Source organism: Eulemur rufifrons, chromosome 16, assembly GCF_041146395.1.
Source record: "Eulemur rufifrons isolate Redbay chromosome 16, OSU_ERuf_1, whole genome shotgun sequence".
NCBI lineage: Eukaryota > Metazoa > Chordata > Mammalia > Primates > Lemuridae > Eulemur > Eulemur rufifrons.
In genome coordinates, this window is record NC_090998.1 from 10,396,647 (window position 1) to 10,421,008 (window position 24,362).

General features: G+C 39.5%; 1 protein-coding gene across 2 annotated transcripts; it reads right to left on the bottom strand.

Moving 5' to 3' along the window:
• Nucleotides 1-547: 547 nt before the first annotated feature.
• On the bottom strand, nt 548-23,620 carry YBX3 (Y-box binding protein 3). Of its 2 annotated transcripts, XM_069489568.1 has the most exons (10): nt 23,119-23,620; nt 19,134-19,197; nt 18,126-18,159; nt 15,722-15,811; nt 13,892-14,014; nt 10,543-10,749; nt 5,026-5,123; nt 3,259-3,430; nt 2,671-2,771; nt 548-1,116 (listed from the first exon to the last, which is right to left on the bottom strand). In XM_069489568.1, the coding sequence occupies exons 1-9, from the start codon at nt 23,381-23,383 to the stop codon at nt 2,706-2,708; spliced, it is 1,119 nt and encodes a 372-aa protein (XP_069345669.1). In that variant the 5' UTR covers nt 23,384-23,620; the 3' UTR covers nt 548-1,116; nt 2,671-2,705. The 2 variants fall into 2 exon arrangements, with proteins under 2 accessions (XP_069345669.1, XP_069345672.1); XM_069489571.1 differs by lacking the exon at nt 10,543-10,749 and having other exon boundaries at nt 550-1,116; nt 23,119-23,614.
• Between the last annotated feature and the right edge of the window lie 742 nt (nt 23,621-24,362).

The window sequence follows — 24,362 nt, forward strand, 5'->3', positions numbered from 1 at the left end:
CTTGTAGATATAGTTGGAAAGAGTTTCCCTTCCTCTTCTCTGAAAGACATGCATAAACACACCACACAGCAGCTAGTATTAAAACCCTCAGACTGGATGTCAGAACCATTAACTCCTTCATTAATCTAAAGGAAATTACCATTGAATCTGAAGCTATTCACCTATAAAGGCCATGAAGTCACCTCAATGAAGATTATTCATAAAGAGGCAGAATATCAAACAATTCATGCCTACTACTAAACTCAAATTTGTTAATTAGCAGTTGTACATTTCAAAACGAATCCAATTTTCTATGATCTCAAACTCATATGCCCAAATTTATTAAATAACATTAATTCACTGTACATTTGGCTTTGAATTTACTTTGTTGTTGTTGAGACAGCGTCTTGCTATGTTGCCCAGGCTGGCCTCAAACTGCTGGGTTCAAGGGATCCTCCTGCCTCAGTCTCCTAAAGTTCTGGGATGAATTTACCATTAATCAAGTGAATGAAGTGGGGGGAGAAAGATGAACTACACGCTAAGACAGGCAAATATATTCCACTTAAACACCTTTTCCTTTGAAGGGTAAAAATTTTATTTTTGAGGAAATTCTTACTGCACATTTTCAAAGAGAGTCACATAAGAAAGCAAAAATGTTATCCTCCCCTCATCCTAGAAATAAATAAGAAGGGCATAAAATTTCTTTTTAAATCACGACACTTGGAAGTTTAGCACCAGCATCCAAAATGAACAAAAAAGAAAAAAAGCATTTACTATATATCTCAGATTTCTTTGGTTGGGGTTCTCCCCACGTGGTATTAATATTTCTTCTTTCAATTCATATTACCAAAACAGTAAAAACCAGGAAAAAAATATAAACCTAGTGGTTGCTGAAACTGGGGAGGTTGCTCTCATCTTTTGTGCAGGCATTCCTAGGATCTCAGCTTGCTGGAAAAATCTGCTGACATTTTCCTTTTGCAGTTGTTAGTTTCTTAAAGAACAATAATAAACATTCTAATGTCCAAATCTTGGTTAGTCTTCCACTTTATTGCTTGGATGTTTCTTTGGTGTTGGTAAAGTTGTGGTCTGCTTTTTGCTTCGTTTTACTTTTGAATGGTCACTAATTCTTTAGGTCACCTGGAAAAAATTAAAATCAAACTTATAAATAGTGACAAAACGATTAAGAGTTAAATAGTATTTCAAATACTCTAAAAATCTATACACCTTGTACAGATTTGTAAATCATACATTAATTAAAACTCTTACTTTTTAATATTTTTATAAACCAGAAAAGTCAGTATGTAATAGTAAAAATTTTATAAAATTGCATAAAAGAAAATCATCATGAAGCCAAATAAACAATATTATACCATCAATAACTCTTCATTGTCATTTTAGTGGCCATACCATATCTCCTAATATGGATACACCACAATGACTTCGGTAAGCACCCAATGTTAGACAGGTTGTAAATAGTAGAAATATTTTCCCCTATATTCCCCATATTTTGGATTTATTTCCTTAGAAACAAAATCCAGAAATAATATTACTTGGAAAAAGGCTATAGCCATTTTTAAATGAGTAATATAACGTTAAGTCAGTTAATGCTAAGTTTAAATAGGAAGATTATTTCTATGATCATCCACGCTACGCAGAGATAAAATACAATACTGCCAGCATAGCAAATGTTTACCTAATGAAAGGCTGATTTAAATCTGAAAATCACTGCATATAAAAGCAGACAGCATTAAAAAGCAGGAACTTTAAAAAAAAAATCAAAAACTTTATTAATGGAATTTTAACAATTTTTTTGAAAAATAACAGACACTGAGTTTCACAACCTCTCTTTTAAGTAAAAGCTAATGGAAAAGGCAACAAACAAGAAATATAAAAAACCTAAAGTCTCAGTTAAAAGGGTGAAGCAACTATGGCATATGAACCCTCAAGACTGGTTCTGTAGTTAGGTTGGTCTTTCTAGCTATATTTCTATCTATATAAATAAAATTTCCAAGATCTTTAACAAGACAGAAAAAAGTAGGAAATGACAATGATGCAAATAACAAGATAACCTTTATCAGTTATTCTTTATCGCACCCTACTCTAAGCACTTCATTCGTGTGATTTCACTTAATCCTTGCAACAACCCTGGCTGCCAAGTGTAATTAGTGTCCCCACGTTACCAGGGTCAGACAGGAGATCAGCACATGAGACATGCAGAGGAGCCTGCACTGGGTATACAAACCTCGGCTCTTACACATCATACTGCACTGCACCAAAATAAATAATGTTGATTATCAAAGAAAAAGAGGAAGGAAACAGACACTCTAGTTTATTCTACAGGTTAAACAGTCTCCTGTAACAAAAACCAGGTCTTCATTAGGGACGTTAAAATTATCAAATCGGGCACTAGGTGCCACAAAAGTGAATTATCAGTTTTCCTAAGTGGTACTAATGGTTAAAAACTGCCTGTCTAGGAAAAAACAGTTAGTTATGCCTCCAAAGCTTATCATAATAAGGTCAATCCCAGAGATATTTAACCACCAAAACCACTTTTCCCCAACAAGCCCAATGGAGACAAAATGTTAGCACAGATGAATCTAACAACTAATTCAGACTGATTTGTACTATTGCTGAGAAACCGGTGATATTTGAAGGAAGCATCCACTCAAGGCTCGCTGCCCAAGCTCTTACCCTGCAGATGGTGAAGGTGCCAGGGGAGCCTGGTGTTACTCAGCACCGCTCTGCTCGGTGGCAGGAGCAGGGTTCTCAGTTGGGGCGTCACCTGCCTTGGTCTAAAACACAACACAAAACCATGAAAACGGAAAGGCACCAAAATTCAGATGACAGCGGAAAGCTCAAGACTAAAAGTTCTCAAAAGTTGTATTTTATTTATTTAAAAATAAATACATTTTTATTTATTTTATATATGTGGTTCAGTACCACATTCGATCCCTACCATCTCCACCAAAACAAACAAAAAAACTTCACAAAAACAAAAAACAGAACAAGAAAAAACAAACAAAAAAATCAGTACCACATAGAACAGCTTCCAAATAACTAAATACCACTACCCTCCCTGGAGTCCGGGATATACGAGTGCTTCCAACTCGTGCAGAGGCAGCTTCCCCTCTATAAATGCCGTCCTTCATTTGGAGCCCTAAATGTTTAGCTCTGAACCCTCACTAATACGGGTAATTCTTTCAGAGAGTGTTAATTAGCTGAATTCAAATACACAGTTTGTGTCACACAGGGCACACTCTCTAGACAGGCTGGATTCACCTCTTTGCCATCTTGTGAAGGAGCGTTAGGAGGACGGGGGCGACGCCGATAGTTGTAGGGACGCCGGTATCCACGGCGAGCAGATGGCTGGTTTGGACCATTGGCTGCTTGCTGATTCTCTTTATCTTCGGCCTCCCCAACAGCGGGGGCAGGTCGTGGGCGAGGAGGTCCCCTATAGCAGAGAACACAGGAAAAAGAGAAGTGCAGCAGGACAGGAAGTCTCGATAATAAAATGTTTTATTTATTTTTAAAGATAAAGTCAAGTAATCAGTACTTATTGCTAGAATTATTCACAGGCCAATGCAGCAAATGGAACAGAGGTTTGGTGAAAAAAATCTTATTTTTCTATCATTTTTCCCCCTTCATGTTTGTATTGAACAAACATACACTGAACACATACTGTCTTCCTATCAGGCACACTTTGACAGGCACTAAGAACCGGAAGATAAAGAAAAGTGGCCTGGTAACTGCCCTCCATGAACAGAGTTTAGTGGAGACTAAGGGGATTAGAACATGCAAAGAAAACTAATGTTACTATGTGCCAAAGCCTGTGCTAGCAGGTTTTCACATTAAATTTTTAATTTCAATGCTAATTCTGTAGGTTAGATTTATAATGAGAAAACCAAGAGATTCAGAAATGATCAGTATGTGGCTGAACTACATGGAAGTACTGCTTTTAAAGCTAAGAAAAAGGTAAAAATATGACTTTCCCAAGATCACACAGCTAGGCACTGACAAAGCTGGGCTTCACATACTACTACTGTCTCCTTTCTGTTCCATTAAGACATTTCTATGAAGTCTCTGTTATTCTGAAAGTCTTTAGTACTTAATCACTAGTGATTAAGCCTAAAACTGGAATGAATGTTGTGAGATAAAACGACATAGAGCGGTACAAATCCTTTCCCACTATAATATATTTACTTTGCCTTCCATAAACCCACACTGACAAATTTCAAGGTAGCACACACGGCATTCAGGAAGGAGGTTCTACTTTTTCCACTTACCTCAAACATAAGGTGAAGGAACAGGCAGGCTTATAGTTTAAATAGCTTCAAAAGGATTTTAGGGAATCTATCCCAATTCAGTATTCTCAAGTGATACAAACACAAATATTGAGATAACCAATCCTTCAGTAATATTAACATCATTGGTGGTAATTATACCTAATATTTACCAAGGGCTTACCCTACCAGACACCATACTAATTATCTTAGATGCGTCAGTAAATTTAATCCTATTGGCAACTGCAGAACATTCATTAATGTCTGCTTTATAGACCTAGTGACTATGGCTTAGAGAGTTCAGAAATTTGCCCAAGAACATACAGCTGCTAAACTGTAGAGTGGAAAGTTAAATTCAGGCAATTTGGATCAATAGCCTGATTTAGCCCCTGTACTGGACTGCCTCGGTGATTCAAATATTCAGTATCCCAGATACCCTAACACTCCAGTCTTCCTCCATTGATAGCTCTGCCACTGAACTGATCACCAATTAATTTGTTTATCTGATTTAATAAAAATTAATAATTTATATCATGTAGTAGTTACAACATACAAATAATGCTGTGGTAAAGAGATAACTAAAAATACTAGCTGTTAAATAGCGGAGGAAATGTCACTCTGCCACCTAAGAACTCTGGTGCATACTCAAAGCAACCACATCTTCTAGTTATATAATACAACCACAGAACAGACCAACAGTAACCTCATTCTACTGTTGCTCACGAGTCCTTCAACTGCTCATTAGTTAGTGGAAAATGTTACCTACCTACGGTACCTTGGGCGATAGGTTGGATTTCGATGAACCGGTCCCTGAAGTTGCGCTCCCTCTGGGACCCCGTCCTTAATCTCTCCAATCTCACCAGCCTAGAGAGGCAATGAGAGCCGAATGAGAGTTAGTCACAGTGCCGGGTGTAAGAGACACATAGAGTATACAGTCGTGTTCAGAACTTTTTTAAGAGGTAGAAAGTGAACTGCTTCGTTACAAAGCTGGGAACTCTCAGCTGTAACAGTGAACTATGTGTTGATTAGATCTTTGCATATGATAGGAAAGGAAGAAAAACTCAGTCCTACTAGAACGGTCCTTTGCCTTATCCCAGAGCACCTAACTTTATTTTACTATATTAATTTAGCGCCTTAAAATCTGTTGAGTCTCATTCATCTCTTGTAAGAAAACGTATTTTACAAAAGGAAATTCAATACCATTAATGGTTTCTACAAAGGTTCTCCCTCAAATCACTATGACGAATTGTATCCAAACCTTAACCTGACTGCCTTTTTATCTCCCATTTCTTCCTTTCAGCTTTTTTCCTTTTATCTGCTTGCATTATTTAAGTATAACATCTTAGGGAAAAATATACCTTCTTGATGATATACTTATTTTAAGCTTGTGGAGTAAAATTAGTTTATAGTACAACTTCCAGGGGGAAGAAAGAACTAAAAAGTAACAAACAAATGAACAAAACTCCATCAACAATCTCTGAAATTCTTTACCATACAGACATATCCCAACTTTCTTTTCTCAAAACTAACATCCCTTCCTCCTCCACAGATTCAAATACTGCCCTTCATATTTCACTAACGGAAACAATCAGAAGATAATCAAGTCTACCAAACTATCTGCATTTACATTTTCTTCTATCCCACTACACTGGATAAGTAGGTCCATGCTCATCTCCAAAAAGAGCCCCTCTACTCTTACCAGTGAGAGCACGTTAACTCTGTCTCCTCCTTTACTAAGTATTTTTTTCCTTCTCTACACCATCATTTGCATCCAGGCACACAAACATGTCGAAATAGCAACCATCTTCTTCAATTTTTTTAAAATTTTGAAATAGCCAACTTACAGAAAAGATGGAATTATAGAATCTAATCTTCAGACTCCCGATCGAGTTTCACCATTTGTCCCAATGCAGCAAAAAGATCATTTAGAATCATGTACTAAATTATCTCTTTTTGTCTGAAACAGTTCTTCAGTCTTTACTTGGCTTTCATGACCTTGACACTTTTAAGGATCACAAGCCAGTTATTTTGTAAAATGTCCCTCAATTTGGGTTGTTTGGTGTTTTCTAAGGATTAGATTTAGCTTCTGCATCTTGAGAGCAAAGTTACAAAAGTGACACTGCATTCTTCTCACTGCATCCTGTCAGGTAATGAATGTATGGTTCCAATTTGTACTGACAATAAGGGGTTAATTTGATAAGGGGTTAGGGTGTTGTCTACCAGGGTTTTCCACTGTAAGTTGACTCTTTCCTTCTTTGTAATTTTTTTTTTTTTTTTTTGAGACAGAGTCTCACTCTGTTGCCCAGGCTAGAGTGAGTGCCGTGGCGTCAGCCTAGCTCACAGCAACCTCAAACTCCTGAGCTCAGGCGATCCTCCTGTCTCAGCCTCCCGAGTAGCTGGGACTACAGGCATGCGCCACCATGCCCGGCTAATTTTTTCTATATATATTTTTTAGCTGTCCATATAATGTCTTTCTATTTTTAGTAGAGATGGGGTCTCGCTCTTGCTCAGGCTGGTCTCGAACTCCTGAGCTCAAACGATCCGCCCACCTCGGCCTCCCAGAGTGCTAGGATTACAGGCGTGAGCCACCGCACCCGGCCACCTTCTTTGTAATTAATAAGTACTTTGTGAGGAAGTACTTTCCAAGTGTATAAATATCCTGTTCCTCATCAAATTATTCAATGTAGTCATTTATTTATTTATATCTGTATATACATGGTTTTCCATTTTATTCAATGAGTTATAATCTGCTACTATCATTATTGGCCCATGGGAATGTCTCTAAGCTGGCTCATGTCCTTCTGACGTCTTTCCAACATTCTTTGAGTACTCCCTTGCTTTCTGGCACAACAAGATGTTCCAGGCTCATATTGTACTTTCTCTGTCTCAGCTCTGAAATCAGCCATTTCTCCAAAGGAGCTTCTTTTTATTAGAGAATGTTATTTAGAAATGAGAAATTGGTGCCAGGTGTGGCTCAATGCTCTTAAGGTGTGACTGCTTTCAGGACCTTTCAGTAAATACAACTAAGGGACACACACCAAATGTTACATATGCACGTGTGTATGGCAAACACGCATGCCTAACTTGACCTGCCCCACCTAATAGCTTTAGCAGTAAGTTGTTGGTGAACTAAGGAGTAAGGGAGACCAGGGGGAACTCGTCATTGCACTAAATAAAAGGCAAATCAAACAAAAATCTTGCCTCAATCCCACATCCTCCCCCAGCTACTACCCATTTCTTTGAGCTCCTTTACAGACATACATACTCAATTACCACTTCCGACCACCACTACTACCACCACAGAAACCTCCTCAATGGGGTGTATGAATATCTCTTCTTCCCCATCCTTTGCTATCCCTTAAATTCACTCTAATCAAACTTTGGTCCTCACCAACCACTGATCTCCAAGTTACCAAACCCTATACTCAATCAGCTTAATTTCCTCTACTTATCAACAACATGTAACACATTTCCTTCTTGAAGTACATTCTCCCTGGCTGCTCTTTTTCATTGTCCTTTGCTAGGCAGTGTTTATCTTCCTAATTTTTAACAGTTGGTGTGCCTAGAACTCAGTCCTAGTAGTGTATTTCCACCTGCACTTATCTTGCCCTGATGGCTTTAAATACTATGTTGTTTTATGACCCTGAAATCACAATGAGCCCCAAAAGCCCTCTTGACTCTGCTTTATTTTTCTGCCTACGTGACACCTCTACTTGTAGGTGAATTCTAACGTAGAAAAAGATCCCTAAAGAATTTTTCCCTTTCCCCTGAAACCAATCTGTCTTCTATCTTCCCACATTTGTTTAAATCAAAAACCACAGAGGTATTGTTTACTCCTCCTGTCACATATTCACTCCATCCTCAAACGCTGTCACCACTACACTTAACACATCCCCCAAATCGCACTCCTGATCAGCATCTGACCACTGCCAGCACCTAATCCAACCCACATCCATCTCTCCACCGGGAAATTACAGTAGCTGGTCTACTGTAGCACTTCTACTCTAGCGCTTGGTGGTCCAGTCTCCATAAAATGGTATGATAATCTCTTAAATGTTTCTTCTCCATTCAGATCCTCTCCGGTTTCTCATCACAGTGAAAGGAGGTCGACCTTGCTAACAGTGGTCTACCCAGCAGGCCGATCTCCCCTAAGACCTCAACCTAATCTCACCTCCAACAGTCTCCCTTCACTCACACCATCTCAATTGCATGAGCCTCCCTTTAGCTTCCTAAGCACACTAGGTTACTTTTTCCTCAGAAACTTTGATTCACAAAAAAATACTAACAAAACCAGCAATTAACATGAGTAAAGGATAAGCATCTACTAGAATGACAGAACGAGAAGAATACAGACAGACTGAATTAATATCAAGTTCTACCACGTCTTGCCCATGTAACCTTAGGTAAAAGTTGCTGGTTTTTAAAAATATTCAAAGCTCTTCATTTGTAAAAACAACAAAAAAATATGAAAACCACTGCTTTCATAAGGCTATAAAGAGGACTGAATAAAAACTGATTTCAAACATCTGTCACTTGGTAAATGCCAAATGTTGCTCCCTTCCCTCCATCATATAATTCTTTTCTTAAAGACAACCAAGTGGTTGATATGAGCTCAGTGAATTATTCTCCTTAATTTTCAGATACACAGAAATACTACCTTTAAAAAGTGGAAATCATTTGGTCATTGATGAATCGGGTTATATTACGTCCTTAGTGCATAAGGCAAATACCACTGGCCTTATATATTATCGCTTTTTTCCTATTGTGTGCCATAAATTTCCTAGTGTTGTATGTAGCACAAAAATATTGCCAAAGACTACACTGATAATCCTGAAGTAGCTTAGTTATACAGGAAGGGAGCTTTACAGCTTTTCATTTGATACTGTTGATTGGCTTAATCAGACTTCTTAGTCACTGAACACCCAAACATGGTATAAATCAGAAAGATTCTAAGAAAAAATTGTTGAAAGGATCTCAGACAACTGTTACTTCCAACACAGAATGGGTAAGAAAGTCAGCCTGCATTAGAAACAACTAAGCACAGTTATGAGAATAAGCACACATATTTAAAATTTAGTTTCTAATTAGCTTCTGCAAATGATGCTCTACATGGCACTAAGGATTCACTTTACTCTGAAACTTCAATTCCTAAGGTGAAATATACTTTATTTCAGAAGATATGCAAAATAATCCTCATGCTTTCAGCAAATGTGATATATGTGTGCACACCAAATACTAAGAATGATTATTTCAGGAAGGCACTATTAAAGTACTAAAAATAAATGTGTACCACTATCTCACTGACTTTTCCTTGTCCTCATTTCCTAGAAGCCTGCAGTGTTGCCCTAAAGAAACCTACTATGCCTCATGTACCCAATCTCTCCATATATGTAAGTCTACTTGTTATTTTTAGCACATTTGTCAGGGGCAGCTGTTGAAGAGTAGAAGAGAAAAAAACAAGGAACACAGTCATGCATGATGGGATAGGAGAAGAGTAGCAAAGAACAGACTGAACCTAATGTTCAGTCAAAACATTTAGTGGGGGGAAAAAAAGAAACCCCAAGGACACTAAAGAGGAAAAGTTGTAGCTAGTGATAAAAAAATGATGACCTATCCCTAGTTTTCCAAGTTTCCTGGGAATTGCAAAGTTGATGTTATTAATCACAGAACAAATTCATAACAGCTGCACTAATATTTTACAATAAAAAATGAGAATCCTAATTCTATGTTAGGCTGTTTTAAAAATCAGCACCATCTATTTCATCTTATTCCAGTAATTTGTAAATGTTATCTATGTTGCAGACATCATGCTAAACCCGTTGTATTTAATTTGATCATCACAATCCTACAGTGTAGGCATTTAATGCCCCCATTTAACGGATGAATTTAATCTCTCTAAAACTTGATTTTCTCAAAACCTCACAAGTAACAGAGACAAGATTCAAATCCAGGCTTTGTCTGACTTCAGAGTCCAAGCTCTTACGCATACCATCTGTCTCTCTACCTTATTTCATTTATTTGTCCATAAACTATGAATTTCACTCTAGGCACCAGGGTCCCCTATTACAGGCATGGCTCGTGTGGTTGTGCTTTTAGAAATGTTGCTAGAACGACTGCTCTGCAAAAGCAGACTGAAGGCCTTGCCTCAGCGTTTGCAGCACCGGGAAGCCACAAGCAAGGTTTTAGTTCCGGCAGCTTGGTGTTGGAGGAGGAGGAAGAAGAGGAGGCAGAGAAGGATGGAAGGGTGAGGATTGCTGAAGAGAAGTCCCAGGTGCAATTTTACCTGCATTCTGTTGGGATGGGGAAAGACCCGTGAGCGACGGTCAAAGGTCTGTCCCACGTGGTAAGGCGGGAACCGCCGCTGCCGGTACTGAGGGCGGTACTGAGGGCGGCGCAGCTGATTCCGGGCCCCAGAGAACTGCCGGTCAGTGGCAGGGGGCTCAAATCCTTCACTGCTGCCGCTCCCTTCCTCCTCCTCCTCCCCAGCGTACTAGCGAAGCAAAGAAACAGAGATTCAGAAGAAGTTTCAGCAAGGAAAGAACCAAAGAATACCATTTAGGATGACTATCACCAAAAGGAAAAAAAAAAACAAACTCCCCAAAGCAATAATCCCTTTTATTATACAGACAAAATGCATTTAGCCCAGATTATCAGGTGATTACCTGGGATAAACTACATTAAGATTAGAGTAGATCTGTGCAGATAAAATACCAAGAAGCAGAAAAAGCAAGAGCAATCAATCTATAATGCATTTCATAGTTACCTAATTAGAACTGGTAAATATTGGCTGACCAACCACCCAAAGAATATCTACAAGACTGATAATATTTAGCTCTGTCAAATGTGTGTCTCCCAACATTTACCATCCCTTGGGGCAAAGTCAGGGCAAAGCCAAAAAAGAACACATTTTATGCTGCTATCAACATATTTGACCTAAGTATTAATAGTATACATCCTCCAGCAGTTCTCACATTGGGGATTGGGTCTCTGAAACCTTCCAGAAGGTCAGCAAGGTCAAACTAGTCCCATAATGTTGCTAAATTGCTATTTGCCTCCTTCCATACCCTTGCCATTCTCTCAGGAGTCTATAGTGGGGTCTTCCAAAGGATTCAATGACATGTGGTCCCTCAGCAAACCAAATGCAGAAACAGATATGAGAATCCAGCTATCTTCTATTAAACCATACGTCAAAGAGACTTGCAAAAGTGTAAAGCAATAGCATTCTTCTCACTCAATTTAAATAGTTTTTCATTAATAAATGTTATTTATGTTAACATAAGTTACTTTAAATCAATTAAATACATTTTAAATTTAACTTCTAATACAATAAATACTAATAGACATAAACAAAAACTCTAGGATCCTCAATAATATTTAAGCATATAAGTGGGTTCAAACACCCGGAAGTCTGAGAACCCCTGACCCAGGGCATGATACCCTTTGTGTTTAGGAGTAAAGTTTTAATTGCACTTTAACAGGTAGTAATAAGTCCTAATACTGGTAGTTTCTAAAAACAGACCTTATTAACAAAGGGAATCAGTGACTCATTTTATATTTTCCTGTATTTAAGCTGTATCATATACTACCATTTTATATTCTTTAAAAATAAAACAACCAAACATCCCTCAAAGAATATGTGATTTCAAATCTGACTTCAAAGGTAGATATGCAAATGTCTTTATGGGAAGTAACTGTAGTTTTTAAAAATGAATAAATTAAAAACAAAATAATGACCCATTTCTTATTTTGTGGGAGGGTGTTTAAGCTTTAGACTCCTCCAGAGCAAGTCCGTATGCTAACTATATATTCCCAAAAAGGAAAACCTTAACTAGTCTAATTTCAGAAAAATCTTCATAAAACCCGTATCAAGAAAATGATTCACAATTATGTAAAGATTAATTATTTGCATAGTGAATGTTCAACAAAATACTCAGTGTGAGACTATATGTATACTATTGAGTTTTGACAATTTTATTCCTAAATCTTTTACATGCATGACTTCAGAATGTTCAGCTTTCAGGAAGGAAAAGTCTTTAAGAAAAATTTTTCACTGAAAGTTTTCCCATCACTTTTACTTCTGAATTAAGAGTTAAAACAGGCCGGGCGCGGTGGCTCACGCCTGTAATCCTAGCACTCTGGGAGGCCGAGGTGGGCGGATCGTTTGAGCTCAGGAGTTCGAGACCAGCCTGAGCAAGAGCGAGACCCCATCTCTACTAAAAATAGAAAGAAATTATATGGACAGCTAAAAATATATATAGAAAAAATTAGCCGGGCATAGTGGCGCATGCCTGTAGTCCCAGCTACTTGGGAGGCTGAGGCAGTAGGATCACTTGAGCCCAGGAGTTTGAGGTTGCTGTGAGCTAGGCTGATGCCACGGCACTCTAGCCCGGGCAACAGAGTGAGACTCTGTCTCAAAAAAAAAAAAAAAAAAAAAAAAAAAAAAAAAAAAGAGTTAAAACAATCACAGCTATAGCTCTGTGAACCTGACGAACTTGAAAGAGTTAACAGGATGTAATAAATGCTATAGTAGCTCATTTCTACCCCTGTCAAACCTTATTATTAAAAATCAAATAGGATAAGCAAAGACAAGGGTAAGAAAAATACTGAAACACATAAAAGTCCTAAGGAATCTGATGAAATCAATTTGGGCAGGGTGTGAGGATGACAGAATAAAGAGGAAAAGCATTTATGTAAGCAGGAAGGTATAAATCTACTAAAATAGAAATAAGTCATTCTCAATCTGCAGGTATTTTATTCTGCTGAGATTTTGCAAAAATTCTTCTTTGGATGATATGGATAGGCACAAACTTATGCTCTCAAAGCAACCCCAAGTTTTAGGCTATAATGTCAATCTCTTGTTCTAATTCTAGAAACATCAAAAACTGATTCAAATCTAACAAGGTCCTTGTGATCACAAATGAACTGGGTTCATTTTGGGTGCCCCGAGAACAATTCTTCAAATTGAGCCTCTTAATTAAGCTCCAGCCAGATTTGCTGGTAAACTTTTTCACCTGGATTGGGACCAGTCTAAAGATCTAAAAGTCCAGAGCACTCTTACTGCTTCTTTACTTTGAAATAATAGTAAAATGCTAAGCTAAGTAAAATGGCTACTTAATTGAGGTAAATTATTTAATATTTCTGTAACCAGCACTTTTATTGCCTATACACAAGCTAATCCTCATTCTTTCTCGCCAACAAATGCTGATTTTCTTAGAGGTCAACACCGTCAGCACCAAGGAGTGAACAGGTTTAGGTCCACGACAGACACCCCACTCCTCTTTGCCAGTGCATGTCATGTGACCAGGTTCTAGCCAAAGAGCCAAATGAAGAAAGCCTCTTTGACAACATCAGCACTGCCTACCTTAGGTCAGTCTTTCTGTTAAAAGAAAACTAAATGTCTGTTACTTGCAGCCAAATATACCCTAATTGATGAAATTTCTGAATGGCAAGTTTCCAATGGGACCAGTGGCTATGGATAAATTCTGAGCACTAAAAATTTCCCCTCGAAGAAAAAAAAAATCATTTGTCCTGTCTCCAGAAGAAAACGTGGCATTTATCTGCTCCAAGTATATTCACTTAATTTCAGACATGAAGAATTTTTCAATCACTGACTAGTGACAGAGACAACGTACATTCCGGGGAGGCCCACGGCGTCTGCCATAGTACCCACGTCTGTAACGGCGCCGATCGGCAGCATAGCGACTCCCTTCCACAGGAACTCCATCCGGGCCAGTCACATTGGCTGCCTCTGCACCCTGGAAAGAAAATAAAGATGGCCTCAAAATTAAAAAGATAAATTAAGCCAAAAAACAGCCTTGGACAGCTAGAGTATAAGACTGGCAGAGCATACTAAGAATTCTGACTGTGATCTTAAAAGCAGACCCAAGTTTTAACAAGGTTGAACAAGGTGCTTGATGTCCTGATTTAAATGTATCTGGCTTTGTTTGCTCACACAACCCAAGCTTTGCTTTCTTGTCTGGTTATGCCAAATTTAAGAGCAGTATATGCCTCTTTAAAAAACATATACTAATAAATATAACACAACTGTAAAAGGAGAGGTAATGCTATACCAGGAAGAATATTCCTAAATGGAAAAGAATTGAGATACTGTTATCTTTCTAGAATATGTTGAAATTTATGTTACTCTAAGAAGTACCAAGAGAATCTGTACTCATGGGGTTGCATGGCTCTGCCTAGCACTAAATTATTGAAAAGTGAAACTTCTCCCATCTTGGCTGCAACAGGAAGAAAGAATCCTTGATTTAGTGTATCACATAGTCTCCACACGTGTAGCTTTTCTTTAGACTTCCTATTATCCTTGAGACAGAGTTCATATCCACATATGGACAAATGGATAAAATAATACTCCAAAAATATTAAAAAATTAGGATAAAGGAGATTCAAAAGAGTGTATTTCACATTCTACACATCAGTTTGTAAAATTCCAAGTTCTAAAAACATGAAGAAGTAAAATCAACCTGGCAAAACAAATCTTTAAGAGCTGGATAGAATATCAGAGATTATCACAGGCCAGCATTTAGCTGGTGGATAATTTGAAACTCCCAAGAGATTTGTAAGACACCCTAGGTATCACACACTGGTAAAGACAACCACTTAAATTTCTGTATCAAATGAAGTGTTTTTCTTTCAGAACAGTTTGAGCGTTGCTGAGAACATGGACTATGGACTGGTGTGTACGTGTGTGGAAAGGGCATGTGCCTGAGAGCTAAACTAGCCTTTCATTCAGTTACTTTATAACTCAGCTGCCATAGCAATTGTACCATATGCAGTTTTAGGACGTTTTTAATCTTAGTCAATATTGTTTTACTGATATCTATAATAGACTGTTGATTAAAAACAAAGCATAAAGGACATTACTAATATTGGGATTAAATATAAAACAGCATTAAAAAATTCTGTAGTCTTCAAGATGCTCCATCAGCTTCTTAGATTGAATTCACCTGAACAAAACTGGTACAGTCCATCAAGATGCCTTCAGCTTCCCAAAATCCAAGCCAAACAGAGAAAATACAATGAATTTAATTTGAATTTATAAACAGAAATGCTTACCAATCAGTCTGAAAACTTTATTCTGATAAAAAGAAATCTTTCTCCCCAAAGTGTTTATTAAATATTTTTAATGCCATAAAAGTTAAATTTTAATCTATTCTTAAATACATACATTTGGTACAAAAATAAAAGTTACTTTAAAATTTTGAGAAATTAGCTTTTTCTTCCATAAACAGAGTTCATTTATTAAATGAGAAATTAAAATGACCTTTTTAGTATATTGAAGAATGTTTACAGTAACAGTCAATAATAAAAAATATTTCTACTTAAAGTCACTTCCTCCTATTATCCAAAAATTCCAGAATAATGTCAATTCAGAAGGGCTGAGACCATCTATTGTGCAACAAAACTGTGTGCTAGCACATTTTGATGCCAACCACAATTTCCCTCACCTTCTCTCCTTCAACCACATCAAACTCTACAGTTTCTCCATCTCCTACACTGCGCAGATATTTCCGTGGGTTATTCTTCTTGATGGCAGTCTGTCAAGAGAACACAAAGTTTTATCTGAAGTATGTTTCAATATTGGTCACAGATTTCATTATTTTCAAGTTTACTAGAGTGAACTGGAAGAAACTATTGACCTCTTATTACTTTTAAAAAATTATTCTCCCACTAATCTGGATCTCCAAAACAACAAAACAAAGCACTAACACTACATTTCACATTACTTTGTGTTTTTCTTCAAATTTCATCTTGACAGGTGGATTAAACAGAAATGTGTTTCTACTGTAACAGAGTGTACAGTTGTCACACACTGCTGTTATAGCCTAGTTTCCTCAAACCATTAAGCTTCGGAGATTCAGCCTGTAGCTCCATCAGCAAGGGGGAAAAATGCCTTCATGTTGCATACACATACCAATGCCTATTTTAGGTATAAAAGTTTTTATAGACAAGAGAAACTGCCAACTTCAAAAGGAATTTTAAAAATGTATGTACATGAGGGGGGTGATAACAGAACAAAAGGAATTAAAAAATGCCAAGGATATAAATATTTCTGATAGGGTAAACAAAATTACCTTAAGAATCAAAACAGTAGTAATAATCTGGCCTTCCCTCTCCCTCCCATTTTATGGATGAGTCAATATAAGGCTAACAGTTAAATGATTTATCTGAGGTCACAAAGATAACAGCCCTAGGGATGATGGAGTGGGGAGGAGAGGGAGTTCATATCCCTGTACTCTATGTATATAATATTTATTCAACATTTTTCCTATCATACCACATTTGTATGTCAACTAATCCTACTATATTCTCTGATAATACACTAAAAGGTTAATGAAAGTGTTATTCTTTATTAAATATCTACACATAAATAACTGCTTATGAATAGGTCTCTCTCTCTCTCTCTCTCTCTCTTTCAATGGAAGGCAAAGAATAATTCCTGCAACGAATATTCACTTCTTTGGCTGGTATCTCTAAACAGTTAAAGGGGCTTGAGTTTCTATGGAACTAGGTCAACCTTATTTTATAAAGCGATTAAGCATGTGTAATCCAGCCCTTCCCCAACTCTGAGTAGGAGGGAGAAAAAAGAAGAGTGAGCCAATAGAGCAGATACCTCACCCACAGAGAAAAAAAGGCAGTCCCGGACAGGAGAAATGTGGACAGGAGAAATGCGCACGCAGCAGCAACATTCAGCCACTCCAAAAACAGCCCCTCCCTGCCGGCTCGTTCCCTTTTTCCTGTTCAACTGGGCGAGCCTCAACACATTGAGGTGACTCACCATACGGGGGCTGGATTCAGGTCATACACTCACAGGTTAATAAAGCTGGCCACCAGTACACAGACTGTGAGGACTTTCACTCTAGTAGTCATCAGATACAGAGTCCTCACCCCCCAAAGTTCTGTTAACTCCCAGACATTATAAGCAACACTTCTTTTCAGTCTGTTACACCTTAAAGTCACTGTATGTGAACAAAAAAATCTATGCAAATCATCTAGGTACAATTGACATATCCAGTCAAGCAGAAATATTAAACCATGGAAACCACAACTGGAGAGCGTCTTTTTAGATATCACTATCTACAACCCCTATACCCCACCCCAATACACACGCACACTCCTAAACAGAAGGAAACAAAAACACAGAAAATCAGAAGCTTGACAGAGCCCTGCAGGTAAATGTGCTGGCGCTTGTACCTGCTGCTAGACCTTCCTTACTATTATACGCTAAGAACACATACATTTCAGACAATTCATTAAAAACTAAATCTACAAAAAGAACATACAGTAAGGATAGGTATTCCTTCTCTTAACTTATTTTGTAAAGCAAGTCCAGGATACATAATACCAGAATAAATAACATCGTAGGTTCACAATATAAAGAAAAACTGAGATACCTCATTTAATAGGACCACCCTGGGAACTGGAAGTTTTCTCAGGTCTTACCATCTGCTTCTCTCTGGTCTTTAAGAACTGCCATGATAGAGGAGCTTTGACCAACACCTACCAAGCCAGGTTGGCTCCAGCCAAACATTGTTGAGGAGGAACCACAACATCAGAATAAGACGTTAACATGGAAACATTCTTTGCTAGGGACTCAAAGTCTTTAAAAATTCGAAAATGGTCCAACTAAATATTACCTCATTCAACTACAAAAATAAAACTATTTGAAAACAGATACTATGATAGGACAGAAGAGCTTATCTGCCAATCTTAAAATATGGAATTAAGTTCCCATCCCAAAGTAAATCACAGAAATAGTTTAGAGTAGAATAATAACTTATAAGACTTACTTTAGGGAAAGGGACACTAGCAGATTACACACACCCCTCCCTCACATATAATCCCTCTTACCTGATGTACAAATACATCTTCTTTGGTGTCATTTCTGTTGAAAGACAAAAAGCTCACAATTAAAGGTACTAGGTATGTGGAAAAGCTTAAAAGAACAGTTGTATTATGAATTTAGATTCCAAGACCTCAGAATACCATATAAATTTTCATTTATCCTCTAAACTCAATTCAGACACCTAGAATCAATCTTGTTAAAACTTCTAACTCCACAAGATATCCCCCCCTTATTCCCCCACATCAACACGGTGCTTAGATCCAAGTGTACAGATTCAACATACAGAAACATCCCTTTCCTGTCTCTTTCTAAATCACGTGGTATGTAATCAGAGCTCTAGATTTTCCTCCCAGCAAAAGCAAAGCAAGACAGTTAAAAGGACAGGGCACAGCTGTGAACTAGGCTCTCCTTACACTGAAACTTAAAACAGCCCCCCGCCCCCACCCCACCAAAACAGACAAGAAAAGAAATTGGAGAAATTTTTTTAAGAAAGGGTGGGAAAGCAAAGCAAATGACTATATCATGTAAAACCATCATGATACTCCCAACAGCTTGCAGTTGTGTTCCCGTTTCTGTATGGTTAGAAGTTACCATAGTTTAAAGGAAACACTACAGTTTCTACACAGGACTTGGATCAGACCGGGGTTACAGATCCAGCTCAATTACTCCCAAGTTGGGTGACCTTAGAAAAGTTGCTTAACCAGTCTACAACTCCATTTCTCCATCTGTGAAATTATGGATATGGGCTCATTTATCCTAGGGCCCTTCCCATTTCTGATTTTTATCTCACCCTCCTTTTTTTCTTTTAGTGACTAGATTTTATGAAATGAGTTATCAGTGTCCTGGAAATGTATTTTAATTAATATTTAACAACCAGCAGCTTAGAAATGAGAATATTTACAGTGCTTAGAAACTTAAAAAATTTATACAAGCCATTAATGAAGTATGGTAAGGGATTTACAACCGCTGGTGCCACAACATAAATATAAATTTAAATGTAGATACACACATACCGATTTATAAATCCATATCCATTTCTGACGTTGAACCATTTGACAGTGCCAAGGACTTTGGTGGCTAAAATAGGATTAAGCAGATAAATTAGTATCTGACCTACAAAGAGATAAAGCTCATATCACTAAGATCTTGATAACATTATACAAAGCCTAAACATACCTGAGGAAACCACTAAAAGCTTATTTCAAAAATGTATTAGGAAAAGAAAATGGAGTAAGCCAAGATACATTAAGGAAAAACTTTTCAGAAGACTTCCTTACTCAACTTTTCAGAAAGCCATAAGATAAGGAGTGATCATATGTTCTGCAATTATTAGAACTGAGAAACAGTGTTCAAATGTTCTTTAAGATTAACGTTCCAAGATTTAACCTAGACAACTTTTATAAGTGCAAAAGAGGGGCCACTATGAAAGATTATAGGCAGATGAAAGACCTTAACACCTCACTTCCACACTTTGAAATATTAGGCAAACTTTAATAAGTGACACAGTAGCCCCTTGTTAATAGCCAATCTACAAAGATATAAACTAACTTGTCTGGTTGCCAAATGGGGGCCTATCAAAGGAGTCAAGAGTAATAATAGAACTGATGCTGTCTCATTCCAGTTCTGTACTTAGCCATCCCCAGACGTGATATAACAGGCCTTTTCAAACCACAGTGATGAATTTGGGCTTGTTTCATTGTTTACCTTGTTCTGTACAGTTGGTGGAAATTAAACTTAGCATTTTCTGTAAAATCCCCCTCTTTAACTTGGATTGTCTCTACCTTCAGTCATGAGCAGGACCACTTCTCTACAACGCCAGAATTTAGCAGAATTCTTTATGACAAGGAATCTAAACAAAATATAGCTTCATGTAACTTATACTTTGTAGATTCATATTTATCTCAACTATTTTAAATATAATCCTTGGAATCAACTGTGAATGTCAAATTCAGTACCTCTAGGAATGCCTATGTCTAAATTCAGAAAATGCAGAATGCAATTATGAAGACTCAATGAAACAGGAAACATGACAACAGACTACCTTAAAAGATAAAAAAAAAATTTTAGTAGAGAATGAAAGTAACTATTAACAGTAATCCATGCTGCCTCTCTATGAAATACAAAGTTCCTAATTTCCAAGGATAAACAATAAGGCTTTGCTTTTAAATTCAAAACTAAAGTAGTAATTAGGACTTGTTCTGTTGTGGGCAGGGTTAGTTCTGAGTTTTGCTAGAACGACACACTTGGCGAAGTATTTTAGCTCTCTCTGTAAAAAACAAAACAAAAAAACCCCCCTCCTCTTTATGTCTCCAAAGTCATTTAGCCCACACTAACTAAGCATTCTCCACCTCTTAATTCCAAGTAAGATCTCTCCAAGGGAGAGATCAAACCTCTGGAATCTTTAGTTTGAGGCCATTCTAGTTAGAGCAGCAGGGCAAAGGACGAAAAAACATTTGATGTTTTAGATGCAAATGTACACAGAAGAGGCCTGTTTTTGATAAATTGTATGCATTTTTAAGTCACATATTATTTCAAATGATATGATTTTTGTATCACCTTTCATTTGCCCAAAAGATTATTGACCTGGAAAAATATAAAGATACTGTTCTTAATGTCTCGCACTGTTGAAGGAATAATCCTGAATAAAAAGGCAACATTAATAAGAGAGAAAAAAGATGAGAAATGATTAAAGTCTAACCTCAATCCCGGCTGAAGGTTATTTTTAACTCCCCAATGTAGTTTAAAAATTTTTTTTCTAATTCCACAATATTTCTAATGAGTTCATATGGTCAAACAAATTCATTCCCACTTCTTGCTTTAAACCATAAACTCACTTCACATACACAGGGGAAAGGGGGACAGAGGACAACCATAAGGCTTCCATAATGCTCATTAGGAGGAAAGTTTTATTTCACTCATGTAAACTATTTTCCCCAGCCTATGTGCTATAAACTGAAGTTAAGGCCCATTTGCAAATACTAGAATGAGAGAATCCAAGAACAGATATCCATTTCAGTCAGCACTGTGCCTAGCACATTTTCGGCATCCATGTGTTTGCTTGGCAAAGTACAGGAGATGGCAGAACATACTGGACAGAGAAAAACAGTGTTGAAGTGCCCAGTAGAGAAGGCTGTCCTTCATTTTGAGAGTTGCAGACAGAGTGGAAAGAAAAAAAAGACATCAGACTCATCACCAGGGATCTGGTGGAGACATAACAGCGGTTAGCCATTGATGCAATTAACCTTAATTTATCTGTTTCCTTCATTGCTAAAGATAATCAGAGTTCCTTATCTCAGAGGGTACAATCATCAATCGAAAAACTACAAAAGTTCCTTTACACAAAAATAAGGTATAATTAAGAAAATATCTTAACACTGCTCAGGATAACACAAGGTTGTCCCTCTCAGACATTTTGAACGGAAGTGTTCCAAGAAACACTTACTGGAAGCAATATCACAATGCAATTAACCTTAATTTATCCGTTTCCTTCATTGCTAAAGATAATCCGCTTTCCTTATCTCAGAGGGTACAATCATCAAGCGAAAAACTACAAAAGTTCCTTTACACAAAAATAAGGTATAATTAAGAAAATATCTTAACACTGCTCTGGATAACACAAGGTTGTCCCTCTCAGACATTTTGAATGGAAGTGTTCCAAGAAACACTTACTGGAAGCAATATCACAATACAATACTGACTAGATTTAAGCAATTTTTAGTCCCACAAAAAAAGGGGCTATTTTGTTTCTTAACCTACACAGATTACAGTTAGCATGTTGTTTGCAGGAACTGAGTAAAAGCCCTGGAAAAAGAGTAAAATAGTCCTTAAGGTGGGGAATATTATCATGTTATACTTTCCTCACATTATTTCCTCAACTTTCTTCCTAATGAGGCAAGGCTCAGAGAGATCAGACACGCCCCAAACCAAACCGTGAGGATTTCTCTGAAGCATCCCACACCATCTGTTAACTTTCCTGTTTAAAAGAGAGAATGATTTGCGCACACACCCTTTGGGGAGATTATTCACCACCCACCTGCTTTGCAATCCTGTTTAAGGCCTCACGCAGGGCGTTACTTAAGAAAGAGAACGCTGAAGTATGTAACAAAACCAACAATCATCACAGAAACCCTTTCCAATCGTCTGCCCCCTAAATCTGAACGTCTCATCTTCCTGTTTCCCTTCCTAGGTTACAAGTCCCAAGGTAACAATGTTTTGAACAAACGTCATACCCCTACTTCCGACGAAGTTTTTTCAGCTGCTACACCACGTGCGTTCCCACAGTCCGGGAAGAGGGGAAGCGCGCAGCGATTGGTGGACACCGAATGACTGTTTGCAGCAGTGGGCACAGGGAGAGGGAGGAGGACGTGGGACCGAGACCCACGTTTCCCGGAGAGGATTGCAACACCTCTTTGGCGGCATGTGGCCGGCAGAAGCATGGCGTCTTTCCCATGCCCATGTGGGAAGGGCGTCAGGGACAGACACCTGAGCCTTCTTGGCAACAGCTTTTCCATCTCTCCCTTCTCGTCTCCTTCTTGCGCCTCACTCCTCCCCAAAGGAAATCCTCTCCTTACCCAGATCCCAAGCCAGGACTCCAAAGTTCCGGGACCACGTGTCTGTCCCTCCCCTACATCCACATCCATCTCTACCCAAGGTCCCCTCTCCCAGACCGTCTCTCCTTTCGTCTTCCGACCGAGGCATTCTCCACTACAGGCATGTGCGGCAGTGCCTGCTGGGTGACAGAAGTTAAGACCCCGGCTTGCTGGCCCGGGCCCAGAAGAGAGGCGCACGGGGCGGCGAGGAGCGCCGGGCGCGGCGCGCTCACCTGGGAGCGCCTGCGGGGCGGGCGGACCGCGGCGACTGGCGCCGGGGACCCGGAGTCCCCGCGCTGTCAGCCTCTCCCGCCCGGGCGGGAAGTGTAGCCCGGCTGCCCACACGTGCTCGGCGGCGGCCGCTGCCCGCCCCTCTAGAGCAGCCTCTGCCTTCCCGGGCCTGACTCACCGAGAACTTTTTTCTCCGCGTCTTCGCTGCCGGCGGGGGCTGCAGAGGCGGGGGCCGTGGTGCCCGTGGCTGCTGCGGCGGCCGCGTCCCCACCCGGGTTTCCTGCGGCGAGGGCGGCCGGCGCGGGGGCCGCGGCCTGGGGCGCGCCGCCGCCCACCGGGCTCTTGGGCGCGGGGTCCTGGGGGGCCGTGGCGGCCGCCTCCGCCGGAGCCTGCGGGAGGGTGGTGGTGGTGGTGGTGGTGGTGGCCTCGCCCGCCTCGCTCATGCCGCCTCCTCTGCTCTCCCTCGGCACCCTGGTGGCGGTTGGTCGGCGGTTAGCGCGGCTGGTGGTCGCGGCGGCCGGGCTCGCTCTCGGAGGCCGGTGCGGATCTCGCGGCGCGGGCGGCGGCCGAGGTGGGGTCGCGCGGCGGAGGCGGCTCGAGCTGTCGGGCGCTGCGCTCGCTCGTGGGCTCCTCGCTCGATCTTACTGCCCCCAAAATGGCCCCGCACAAGTTTTTCTAGGCGGCGCGCCGGCCCGGGAGGGAAGGGCGGGCGAGGGAAGAGGGTGGGGAAACTTGGCTCTGGAGTTGGGCCTCGACTCATTAGCATTTAAAGGCGCCCGGCGCCCTTTCCGACCCGCCAATCCGCCCGGACGGGCGCGGGGCCGCCTTGGGGAGCGAAGGAGCAGAGCCGGGGCAACGCGGGGTCGGATTGAAATCCGGAGTTTCCTGGCGAGCCCGCGCTGCTGCCCCTTTGTTGGAGCAGGGCCGAGGGGCTGTGCTCCCTCAAGACAACCTGACACCTGAAATGAGCCTTTAGGAGAGGTTAAATACGGCATTCCGATTACAATGCACTTCACTCTCTCAAACACTCGTTTTTAAATCCTTTACCTTTAGTCATTCCACGTATATCAAGCACCAGAAACTATTCCCGGTACAGCAGTTAAGAACTGAAATAATAAAACCTTAAGACTATTTGGCAACTAATTCCTGAAAGTTAATCTACCGATAATTTCATCTATAACCCACAAATGAGGAAACTGAAGTCCAGACCTCAGATAATTAATGTAAATTTAATGTTTATACCAATTTAACAGCAACAAATAATGAGCTGTCAATATGTATTTAATAATGTACTTGAAAAAAAAGCTGAATAAATCCACATCCTTCCTACCTTCTGCTCCAATTGCCTCTGCCAGCTGGTGAAAGCTTAAGCAACTGAGCCCTCTTAGCCTTGAGGGTGAGAGTTATAGAGAAACAGATCCC